The sequence below is a fragment of the Mycteria americana genome, chromosome 16 (genome assembly GCF_035582795.1).
Source record: "Mycteria americana isolate JAX WOST 10 ecotype Jacksonville Zoo and Gardens chromosome 16, USCA_MyAme_1.0, whole genome shotgun sequence".
Lineage (NCBI taxonomy): Eukaryota > Metazoa > Chordata > Aves > Ciconiiformes > Ciconiidae > Mycteria > Mycteria americana.
This window is the reverse complement of record NC_134380.1, coordinates 8,116,058-8,128,263: the sequence shown is the minus strand read 5'-3', so window position 1 is coordinate 8,128,263 and position 12,206 is coordinate 8,116,058. Positions and strand designations below refer to the sequence as shown.

The 12,206-nt window shown below is 42.9% G+C and overlaps 1 protein-coding gene across 1 annotated transcript in view; it reads left to right on the top strand.

Annotated features, from left to right (window-relative positions):
* Positions 1-1,050: 1,050 nt before the first annotated feature.
* The window catches only part of CA10 (carbonic anhydrase 10), a 209,991-nt gene continuing 198,835 nt past the window's right edge, over positions 1,051-12,206 (top strand). The window contains exon 1 of the mRNA XM_075518919.1: positions 1,051-1,515. Coding sequence (XP_075375034.1) covers positions 1,455-1,515 — 61 coding nt within the window. The 5' untranslated portion in view covers positions 1,051-1,454. The remainder of the gene's footprint in view (positions 1,516-12,206) is intronic.

Sequence of the window (12,206 nt, the reverse complement as noted above, 5' to 3'; positions counted from 1 at the left end):
CCGGCCCGGTCCCAGCCGCAGACCCCCCTGCCGCGGTGCGGCCCCGCCGCCGCCCGCCCAGGCACCGCCTCCGCGGCGGAGCGCTCGCCCGCCGGCCCGCGCCCGTGCGCGCCGCCGCGCCGAGCCCTCGCCGTGCCCGGCGCTGCCGCCCGCCGGCCCGCGGCACCCCGCAGCACAGTCTCCTACTCGGGGAAATGGCGAAATAGTCGGAATTAGGGGAGGAGGGGGGAAATCCAACGAGCTATGGTACCTTCCTTGCAGCTAAGGTGGTGGTAGGTGGCTGCAGCAAGCGGCTCGGAGCTTGACCTCGATTTGTTTTTGGGACTGCAGGCAGGAGTGGCAAATCCGATGAGCTGAAAAAAATAAAAAGCAGAAGGATTTGGGGGTAAGTAAGAGATTGCCCCCAACTGACACTGCTTTTTTTTTTTGGGGGGGGGGGGGGAATCTATGCAGAAGTATTGTGGTTTGGGTAACGCAATTAGAGAGGCATTGCAGCGCAAGTACTTCGCTAACTCTTGCCTGTATCCTCCATCCTACCACCAAAACCGCGAGAAGTTTGGGTTTGTTTCTCTTTCCCTTCTTGTCTAAATAAGTTTGAAAATATTGGCATTCTTAGCGAAGCCGGACGGCGATGCAGGCAAGCCCCCGCTGCTTGCAGACTCTGGACTTCTGCAATTCAGATTTGGGGGGACGAGCGCCAATGCAACACAGCCCCCACCCCCCCCCCTCCCGGGGCGTCTTCGCGCTGCTGTGCCGCCGAGCTGCGGGCCCGGAGCGGCGCGGGTGTGGGCCCGCGGCCGGCGGTGGTCGCGGGGGACGCGGCCGGGGAGGGCAGCTCCGTGCGCGGGGCAAGAACGACCCCTGCAGTCGCCTGGCGGAAAGCCGCCTCGGCTCGCCGGGGATTGCGGGAACCCCGGCAGGGCTGGAGAGAGCTGGCTGCTACGTGCTCCGCGCCGTGGAGGTGCGGTAGCATGCGGGGGGGCGAATGCGTTGCAGCGGGTGTTAATCTCTTTCCGCTCATTTTGTAGCAGCAGGAGAGGAAACCCCCTCCCTCCGCCGCCTCCCTCTCCCCGGCATGCCGGCACTGCCCCGCTGAGACGTGCAGAGTTTGGGGTTAACTCGCACCTGGCCGCCCTGGAATAGAGACTCTCCGGACCGGATCAGTTGGGGTTTGTTGTCTATGTCTTGTTGGGAAATCTGGTGGATTTTTTTCTCACTCGTGGAGGAAGAGCCCGGTGCTGGCAGTTGGCTTCGTGGTCTTTTTTGGAGGGCGAAGGAAGGGAAGGGATCTCGCTTGAGCCGCGCAGAGAGAGAGCTCGGACATGTGTTGTCAGCACATCTGGGGAATACAGTCTGCAAGTCCGAAAGGAAATTTGCTGGGATCGTTCAAACTGCGATATTGATCTTTGTTATTTTTCTCCGCCGAGGGATGCACTTGGCATGAGAATCGGAGGATGGAAATTGTTTGGGAGGTGCTTTTTCTTCTGCAAGCGAATTTCATCGTCTGCATTTCAGGTACGCAGCAAGCACAGAAAGGGTGGGGAGGGCAGGAGAAATACCATACAGGGTTCCCAGGCTTCCCCATAGCAAGGGGCAAGAGGTACAGTTAAACCCAAATCAAAATAGTAGTTGAAAAAGAAATGAACGATGTGTTGTGAGTGGATCATGACAGAAATCAACAAACATCAATCCCCCTCCCCTTAATTCCACTACCTGTGTAGTAATTATGATACATTGGTTGCAATATATAACCACAGTGTACTGATTAAGTAGATGCTTATAATTCCTAATGTACCTGATTGTGATAATTAATCGCAACATTGCAGTAATCCCAGAATTTCATAGCTCCTGAAGTTCTTAAACTCAGCTGATCTGTGGACCTTAAAAGGTTTGCAGTTCATTGGCGGAGTTGTCATATTCTGGTGCCACAGTTCAGGGTCTGCAAAAGAAGGAATGACACCGAAGAACGTGCCTCTGCTTTTAAAAGGAGCTTTACTGTGACTGTGCTCTGAAAATGAATTTAAAAAAAAAAATAGCCCCATTCAAAGAACTCCTTGGTGGCTGGGATGCCAGCTTTAGGCTTCTTATTTTAAGCTTGCAAAGATCTCTCTCCCTTCCAGTATGTAGAAGTCGGGTAATTTCAGTTGTCACCAGAGCTTGTCCAATTAATGAATAGGCACGGCCGGGTGTCTAGCGTAAAGGATTGGAACAATTTATTCTTGGGGAAAACACTCCCTTCTACTGCAAAAGCCCTGGCTGCCTTGTTAATTTGTCATGTCAGTCATGCTGGAATAATTATGTTGCAGGAGGCAGGAGTGGGGAGGTGGCCAGTTTTCTAGTTTGGGACACTTCAGGGAGCCCCATGGGGATCCAGGCTGCCTGCGTCTCCTGCTGTTCCACTTCTCTGCAGGCTGCTTCTGCCCCCAAGTCATTGCATAAGTCCGGAAATGGGAATGCAAGCAACACAGGCAAGGCACTGCAGGGGGGAGGTAGGGGGTTCTGGTGGACATCTCGGTGTCCAGCCTGGAGGTGCTTAGGGAGAGGGAGCTCCACAGCTCCCTTGGGACCATGCAGAGGTTGGCCTGGGCCGGCGCCCAGCCAGCCAGCAGCCCCTGCAGCATCTCACCCTGGCAGTGCCTGCCCCCACTGCGCTTTCTGCAGCACTTCCTGACTGATCATCCTTACAGCCCTTAGACTGGGGACACTTACACGGACATTTGGGGTGGCAGCATCTATGTTAATTTGTATTGCCTGCACCTGCCCCAAAACTTTTCTATTCCTGAGCAAATAGTGTTGCTGTCGGCCTGCGGGGTACGTCAGCCCTTCTTTTATCCCTACAGACTGGCACCATCTGCTACCAGGCACCCGGGTGACACTGGCAGCAACCCCAGGCTGACCTTCTACTTGTGCCCGTTGGTACCATCAGAATAATTCACCCTCTCACTCTTTAGAATAGCAAACCTGCTGCCTCTTGTCATTTAAATCTCACACTTATCTGTTTAGCTCAGCGTGATATGCCACCTGTCCAGTTCTCTTCAAATTAGGCACTTTTTAAAGTACCACAGTGAGAATGGAAAAATGAAGCTCATCGCTTTCTTGGCCGTTCTGACAGTAATATCCTGAGACAGACAGAAGCTGTCCCATTCTGTGCAGGTCCTTATGCCACACATTTAGCTGCCAGTGTTTCCTAATCTCCCCCCTTGCTTTCCTCATCTTCAGACATGGGAACCCAGGCTTCTGAAACTGAGAGTGCGATGAGTCCTGCAGGGGCTCTCATCGCTCTCCATCTCCCTCTAGCACTAAGAACATATCCATATGATATCCATCTCTGTTTGCTTTTTCTCCTTTTTTGTTCTTTTTTGGGGAATAAAGTGAATAAATGAATGGTGGGATGCTTTTGCTGCATGGTTAAAGCTGTGGTTTCAAAGAATTAATTTTAACCACACAGAGGATGTGTGCATGCATTTAGGCTTTCTTTTTTTTTTTTTTTTCCTTCTTCCTAGGGATTTTTTTTTTTTCAGGAATCCTTAGGATTTGTCATCTTGGTAAAAGGGATTAAGATCTGTAGATACCTGACTGGCACTAATGCTTTGTATCTTTCCTCTGTCATCCTTTTTACACTATGTTTTGTTGCATATTATCTAGCTGGGATGTCTGGATAACAGTGTAAGTAAGAGAAGGCGTAATGAAGCCTGTTAAGGTTTGCCTCAACACTGGATTCCAGAAACTGTGTATTTTTAGCACTTCAGCACTGGTCATTCATTCAACGTGTTACTTAAAAAAACCACTAGTTGAGCACACTGCTGCAAATTATAGGGATGTGAATTAAGGAATGTGGTAGTATTATTTTTTCTTCTTTTTTTTGTTTCTTATTAAGTCAGTTGTTTCAGCAATGAAGATACAAGACTGGTCTTCTGTGCATGGATCTTTCCTGAACATCAGCAAACGCTTGATTCAGTGTCTATTTAAACCTGTGATGGCCCTCCTACTAATTCCAGTGGTTATTTGGATTAGGGCCTATTAAGGGCTGCTGTTCAAAGGGATGATGTCAGTCACTGAATTGAACAGACTATTAAGTTAGTTTATCATTATTAGTAAACTTTTTTTTTTTTACTTATTATTAGTAAACTTATTACTTGAAACACAGGTTCAATGTTATGTCACATTGTCTTTTGCTATGTATTTACGTGACATTTAAATATAAATTATGCTGAATGTAGCACTTATGCTTTGTTTCTTAATTAAAATAAATAATGAAGTTATACAATTGGCTTTTTGGTGTCTTGCATGAATTTTTGTGAGACTTAGTATATGGACAGTGATTTCATCTATTAAAAAGAGGCATATATATTTCAAAATCTTTTATACCTAACATATTTTTTATCAGTCAGTTACCTCTGTGTATGATAGATTCCTTGGTTTGGAAGAAATGCTACTGAGATTTAGGAATTCTTTTTTTTTTTAAATTACTGGCCCTTGTGTTTGGGAGATAATTTATCTGTGAACTTCATAAACGGAATATTTTTGTTTTCTTGGCATACCGAATTAAGGCTTTTGGTACTTGAAATCGCTTGTTTGAAAGGAGAATCTAGTTTCTTTGTGCAGATGCAAATGAGAAATAAGAACAGATTGAAGGACCAAGAAAACAATTTCTATCCTTTAGAAAGAAATGAAAGCCCTCTCTTTCCTTCTAAGGCATGATGCATATTTATTCCTTTGAGTTCTAGTCTCTGAGGAAAAATAATCATGATTTGTATTATGATTTTTGAGGTTTTGTTCCTTTTAATGATACTACAGCATAGAAAGAACACAGGGTAGTAGAAGTGAAGATGTCCTGTAGATAGAATGCTGAAATAAGACCTCTCTGGTTGTTGTTCCTTTGAAGATGCAGATAATCATGGCACGGGGATTATACTGTTTATATAGAAAGAGGATGATAGTTGTCGGTATGATGTCCAAAATTTCTTTCCTGAGTAATAATACCACCAAAGATCAATTAGCATCATTGTTCTCAGGTGGGATGTTGTTGATCCCATAATGGCTGCCACCTTTGCTTGCATAGTCATTTGTATAAACCATGAACAATTTTTTGTGATTCTAGGTACTAACAATCAATTTCAAGAAAAAAAACAGGATGCTGTTTTCAACCCTTTGCAGCATACTTCATTTAAATAAGAAAACGCTACTGTTGTGGGCATTGATTAAGAAGGTTTCTATGTACATTTTCTATTAATCCATCAACAAAATCATTTATAAAACCTGCATGTTCGACATCTTTGTGGCTTCCTATGAATTGATATATTACCTCTTATTGTTTTGGCTTGCAGGAACTAATACGGATTAAATTCATGCAATCCCTACAGCTCTCTTATTATTTGGAAGTATTTTCATCCTTTGCCGTTGTCCTCAAGTCACACAGGGGCAGATCCCTTTTATGATGTAACTTCTTTGGTCTGTTTGGCAGCACACAGGCATCATAAATCATGTATCATGAACAACTAAGATGGTATTTAAAAAATCCTGTCTATCAAGGAATTCCACTGTGTATTGAGCATCTGATGTAGCACCTCCTGGCATTGAGGGCTAGGGGTGTATTTGGAGCACAGTTGCACTTCATTTTCTGTCTTGCTGCTTCTGCAGTCTCTGAGCTCTTATTACCTGGCATAACACAGAGTTGTCCTGTAGGAACTCTAAATTATGCCAGGGCTTGAATTATCTGCTGAATGATGGTCTGTAAGGTCTGATAACTCTTCTTCTCTTAGCATTGTACAACCCGAGATAATTCAAGCTAAAGTAGTCTTGTAGAAGAGAAGAACATCAAGGCTTTAATGTCCGTTAGTAACTAACAGTGAATGGTTCATTGTTATGTTTGGACAAAAATGTTGAAACCAAGTTAATTATTCTCAAATAGTGTCACAGAAAGAGCTTTTTCTGGCACTTCTAAGTAAGAAATGTAATATCCTAGGGGAAGGAATTATTCATAGCACATATATATATATATATGTATGAGATAAAGTAATCACTAGGCATATAGAAAGGTATAACGTGCAGCCTGGTGCATCTGGTAACTAAGAGCTTTTGGCATCCAATCCATTACAGTATTCCTTCCTGCTTTGTCCCATCTCCACAGCTTCATGTGTGTGGGCAAACCTTCATGCCTGCACGGAGTTTGTTGATGTTACTGAAAATCCACGTGGATTCAATCCTCCTGCTCACATTCAAACACAGGATGGAGGCCATATGTTGGATCCAAAGACTCTCAGTTCCTTAGCACTTGAATGCTTTCTCACTTCAGAGATGTTGCCGCCTTTTCAAAAGGTGTGAAGATGTTTCTGCTTTAAAATTCTGTGGAAATAGCCTTGTAGTCTCCTATAAATGTGTGCTTTACTTTTTTTTTGTGTGTACTGTATTTTTCATCATTCTATTTTTATTGTTAGTTTTACAGCTAGAGCGTGACCAGATAGGCGCTAAAGTGCCAAAACAACACACATATTTTTAGCTTATGTAAAGGTAGTAGAAGGGAACATTTATGAATAGTTTTGCACGTATTATGCTGAGCTATTTTCCATCCAATAAACTGATGGAAAGAAACTGGTAATCGCTGCTATTCTTTTCCAGATCTCAGTGATGAAGAGACCCAGTTTTCAAAGGGACCTCTTCGCCTTGTTGTGTTGCCTCATTGTTAATGCAACTGAACTAGATACCAAGCCTCCAAGACAGAATTATTAAAAACAGGAATAAAACCCCAACTCAAATAAGAACTCTCAATTTCAGGGTATTCTCTAAGTCTTTAAGATGCAACTGATGTTGTAGAGGAGTTTTGCCCTTGATATTCTTGGAAAGGTTTCAGTTTTTAAATCTATGACAGCTAGATTTTAAATTCAGCAAGGATTGAAATGGCTTTGCATTTGCATTATGAATACTCCTTGTATACCAATGAACAAGAAATTCCTGCTTACCCTAAAAGGTTGTTTTGCTTATTTGTTGCTATTGGTCAAAGTAGTGCTTGCTTTCTTGGTTGAAAGGTTGTAATTTAGCTGAGGAGGGAGCTGCTGTTTTCATCGTTACTGATTGTTTATGGCTAAACTTAACATGGCAAAGACTGAAGTGGATGATTGGCCCATCTGGGCTGTTAATAGAAGACTATATAAAACTGTTTTATGATTATCTCATTACCAGCTCAAGCAGCAGACAAAACTAGATGACAGTTAGTTATGGACAACGCTGACATGCTGTGATAAGTGTTATTTTGCTCCTATCTTGTTTTTATCTTAACTATACATCATATTGGAAGGAATAGAAAATAGGAATTAAATTTTAAATGACTTGTTTAGAGGCAACACTGTATAGTGTGACTGCACTTCCATTGTAATGCCATCAGAAAGTGCAAAAGTCCTGTCCATACAGTGGAGAATATTAGTTGGCAAAGAAAAAGCCACTGTGATAGATAAATTGAAACATTAATGGTAAATAAATAGGAAATAACTTTTTTACAAAGGATAATAATCTGGCATTTAGGAGAATTTGCAGCCCAACCTGTTTACAGTTGAATTCAAAGTAGTAGAATATTTTATTGCTAGTTTAACCATTGATGGCTAAAAAACCAAGGGTCTTTTAATGGAATTGCTTGAATATAAAATAGCAAGTTATTATTGTCACAAAAATAGAGGATGGAAACATTTTAGACCTATATTCTGTGTAGTATAATAGCCTTTCTGGTGGTGTAGACAAGTAGTGGGTGCCTCATAAGCACATGGGTGCCCATAAATGTAAACTTCTTATTTGTCAATATGGGTAACATTTTCATGCAGTGCTTAGCAGTTGACAGTTGAGGTAAGAAGGCACAAGGAAACCTATATTTACACCCATTTTAAAGGACCTTGGAACTCTGAGAATGTTATAAATGGCCGTAGTGTTAATGAGATTTGGGCCTTACAAATTGCAAAAACTTAAAGCTTGACAATGCGAAAAGCTTTAGATGGCAGGTCTCTGTGCTCCTGTGGAGTGCCAGGTACAGCCTATCCAGGATTACAGCCCTAAAATATTTAGTTTTCTTTGATTCACCTTGAAAAATTGAAGGTGATCAGTTCCCACATACATAGCATACTGAAAAAAATGGTCAGAACTAAAGAAAATAAATGCTTTCATTGTTTGATATATTTGATATATGTTTGATATATTTTGATATATATGAAAACATTTCTGGTTTAAATTCACGGATCTGTAACATTTGTATTTCTGTAGCAAAATTGGTATTAAACTTAAATACTCCACAGTTTTATCTTTTGTAATATTATTGCCAGGAAAATATCACAGCAGCTGTAATTCACAAATAACTAATTAGAATGTACTTTTTAACAATATACTAAAATAAGTATAGAGATAAGATACTACCCATAGTGTTATCTGTTCATTTTTACATTCTTTCTTCCTCCCTTTATCATTGGTGCTTAACTTTATTAAGCTCAGAATACTGTTATGTTTGTCATCTGGCTTTTAAGTATGGAACAGATAAGTTGTGGACTGACTGGTCCAAAGTGGCTTCTAAGCACATGCATGGAGGAGGAAGCTAAGCAACGTTATCCTTTTTTTCCCCTCTGAATGTGTTGACATCTCTAGCTTTTGGAAGTAGCGTTTGAGTAGATGGATTTAGAGGGAAACATGGTTTTTGAAAAATCATCTTCTTGTCAGTTTTGTGGATTGTTTCCAATTTCTTTCCTACTATTAACTACTATAGTGCCCTGTTCTGCTTCAAGAATAGTCATCAGAATGGAGTTTTTCTCTTCTGCCATGGGTAGAAAGACTAGCACAGCAGGACTCCTACAGAATTTGCCTTATTAATGCTAAAAGGAAAAGATAATGAGTGATAGAGAAAGGTCTTTTGGTATGTGTGACTATAGAAAACTGCACCATTTGAACTGATGTTGGAATGACCACATCCTCCAGCAAACCCTGCCTGATAGCTGTATTCCCAGTAGGATGGTGGTTGGGTAACTGAAGGAGCAAGTCAGGAAAGCTTGCTACTGCCATAGCTAAATTTTGTTTGGCAAGGTGACATACTTGGGCAGCTAGAAAGAGCCTTAATTTGTGTTTGCCATCATGGCAGAGAAAAGAAACTGTCTCTCTTTAGGAAAAAGGTAGTGCTGAAGATTTGTGCTTGCTGGCAGAAAAGGATAAAAATACTTTAGTAGTGTCCCCTGAAAGTGAAATTTTATGGAGAATGAGCTATTTGTTCATACATAGGTGGAACGCCATACCATTTGAGGTAAGGTGTGTTATTTCCCATGTGGGAAGCTGCAGTTATGGAAGAGAAGGGCTGCTGCTGCTGGAAAGAAAAGGTGTTTGATTGACCCTATGCTGGTCCTAATGCTGCTGCTTGGGAGTGTGTGAACAGCTACTAGCAGGAGATTTCTCTGAATGGGATTGTATGGTCTGAATTTTTCTAAGAATGAAAGGTGTGAATGAGAAGAGCTTTGCATTATATTTCAGTCAAAAAGAAAAAAAAAAAAGATGAATTTCAGTGGCAGACCTTGGAACAGTTTGCAGGGAGCATGTAGTATCGGCCATATTTTCACAGATGGAGAAACTGAGGTAAAATGTCACGTGAAAGGTCACCCAGCAGCAATTTAAGTAATTACAGTCCATTTTCACTCCCATTTTTGCCTTGCAGCACTAGGATTACTCTTACACCTTGTTTGTGGTCAGGGTATGACATTGAATCACCTCACCGATACAGTGAATCACCTCACTGAAATGAGGGAGCACAAGGCCTCCGTGGCACAAGGCTGGTGCCAGGGTCAGGAGGAAGGCAGTGACAGGCCCGGGGATGAGCCCACAGGCTTTGCAGCCTCATCCCCCACCCCTGGGGTCCAGCTGCTTCATCTGTGTCAGCTCTGATCCTGCACAGCTGAGTAGCCTTGGGTCAGGCTGTGGAGAGAACTGTGAGAAGCCATGTCTGGTGCCTCAGCGGCTCTGAGCTGCGTTTAACCTCAGTCCCCCGCCTGCCCTCAGCCTTGTGCCCTGCTGCTCCTCACCTCGTCTCGCCTTGCTGACTGGACTAACTAGCTTGACCACAGACCTGCCTCCTCGCCGGGGCTGTGTTTCCTCACCACAGACATGCCTGGCCATGGCAGGAGGGTGGCTGACCTGCATGGCTCTCTTGCACCTGCTCCTCATGTCAGGGGACTGAGAGGCTGTGCCCCACAGGAAGGTGACCGCCCGTGTGGCACTGCCTGCCCTTGCAAACTCCTAGAACCATCTTCCTGAAAACAGGTTCTATAAGCTACATGCTAACGCTGCCTTTCGGTTTCTGACTGGAGGGGGAACAGCTGCAGCTGGGCACACTTGACGAATTCAGTGGACGATGAAACCTGTCAGTCTGGCCCCAAGAAACATAAAACAACCATTTTGAAACCTCTAGAACTTGAAGCCCAGCTGAGCAGTGAGTTCATGGTCATTTCTGCTCCCTTGCCTCTTGACTTTGTGCAGTTTGCTTCAGCTAGATTTATCCTCAGTGTTTAAACTTGTGTGGCTTCCCCGGGAGTGAAGGGTCACAGAATGGGGCCTGGTGTGTCCTCTCAGAGGCTGGATCCCTCCTTTTCTCTCTGCCTGTGTATTACGAGGTATTTTTTCTCTTCATACTAATAGCAGTGAAGTTACCATGAGGTGTAATTATGGTATTGTCCTGGTTTCGGCTGGGATAGAGTTAATTTTCTTCCTAGTAGCTGGTATAGTGCTGTGTTTTGGATTTAGTATGAGAATAATGTTGATAACACACTGATGTTTTAGCTGTTGCTAAGTAGTGCTTACACTGGTCAAGGACTTTTCAGCTTCCCATGCTCTGCCAAGTCAGGACAGCTGACCCAAACTGGCCCAAGGGCTATTCCATACCATATGGTGTCATGCTCAGTATAGAAACTGGGGGGGGCTGCCTGGGGGGCAGCGATCGCTGCTCAGGGACAGGCTGGGCATCAGTCAGCGGGTGGTGAGCAATTGCATTGTGCATCACTTGTTTTGTATATTCTTTTATCATTATTATTATTATTTTCTCTTCCTCTGCTGCCCTATTAAACTGTCTTTATCTCAACCCATGGGTTTTACTTTTTTTTTCCGATTCTCTCCCCCATCCCATGGGGGGAGAGGGTGAGCGAGCAGCTTAGTTGCTGACTGGAGCTAAACCACAACAGGTATACTTAGGAATTACATCAATTAGAGTTTAACTTAAATTGGTTTCCAGGAGTTAGTGTGATATTAAGGTAAAATTCAGACCCACACAAGGTTCCTCCATAAAGTTAAGGTAAAATTCAGACCCACACAAGGTTCCTCCATAAAGCTGTGTTATTTAAATTCTGCTTAAATTATTAACATTCATGCAGTTGGCCTCTTTATGTTTTTATTGTGACTATGAGTAACAAATAGGTTCCTCAAAGTGCAGCGCTTTGCCTGCCTCATATTTCGCATCCACTTGGCGCAGATGTAGGTGACAACAGAAAGTTAAGGGCACCAGAGGTTTTGGCTCTAAATTTTCTCTTTGAAATTTGCTCTCTCAGCAGACCAACAGGTTCCTTTACGTACTGATGTAGTTGTTGGATATGCTGTGTACGCATATGTGAATTTATTTTGGGGGGCGAAATCCTCACCCCAAGACATTTCACCCATGATGTCTGTAACTCCCACTTTTTATTTTCCAGTATATTCACCTGGCTTCACCGTTTGCCCTTTTTTTGTTCACATTCGTATTTATAAGCGGTATCTTATTGTTATAGTATGTTTTTGTGCCTGCTGGAAAACAAAGTAATCTACAAGGACTCCACAGTCTTCTCTCATTTGCCCAGATGATCCTGAGGGTGCTATGTGGCAGTTAGTAATTGCGAGTGGGATTTAAAGTTATCTACAGATGCATAATTTTTATCTTCAGTAGCCCCCCTGGCACTCTCTCCAAGTTGTTAACAATTCATCTTTGCCAGTCTGTAATTGTGCGTTTGCTCTAGAGTCACAGGTATTTAGCTCACTGTGGAACAAGATGCAAAATAGTGTAATAAATAATATGATTTATTTTTATTAGGTAGCATGTTTTCATACTTGCGAGCTAAAAACTTAGTCATCCTCTTTAGATTTTATTGTGATACGTTAACACAGATTCAGCAAAATGCAAAACTTAAAAGACATGCTTAAGTGTTTTGCTGTGTCTTAAGTCTTAATATGTA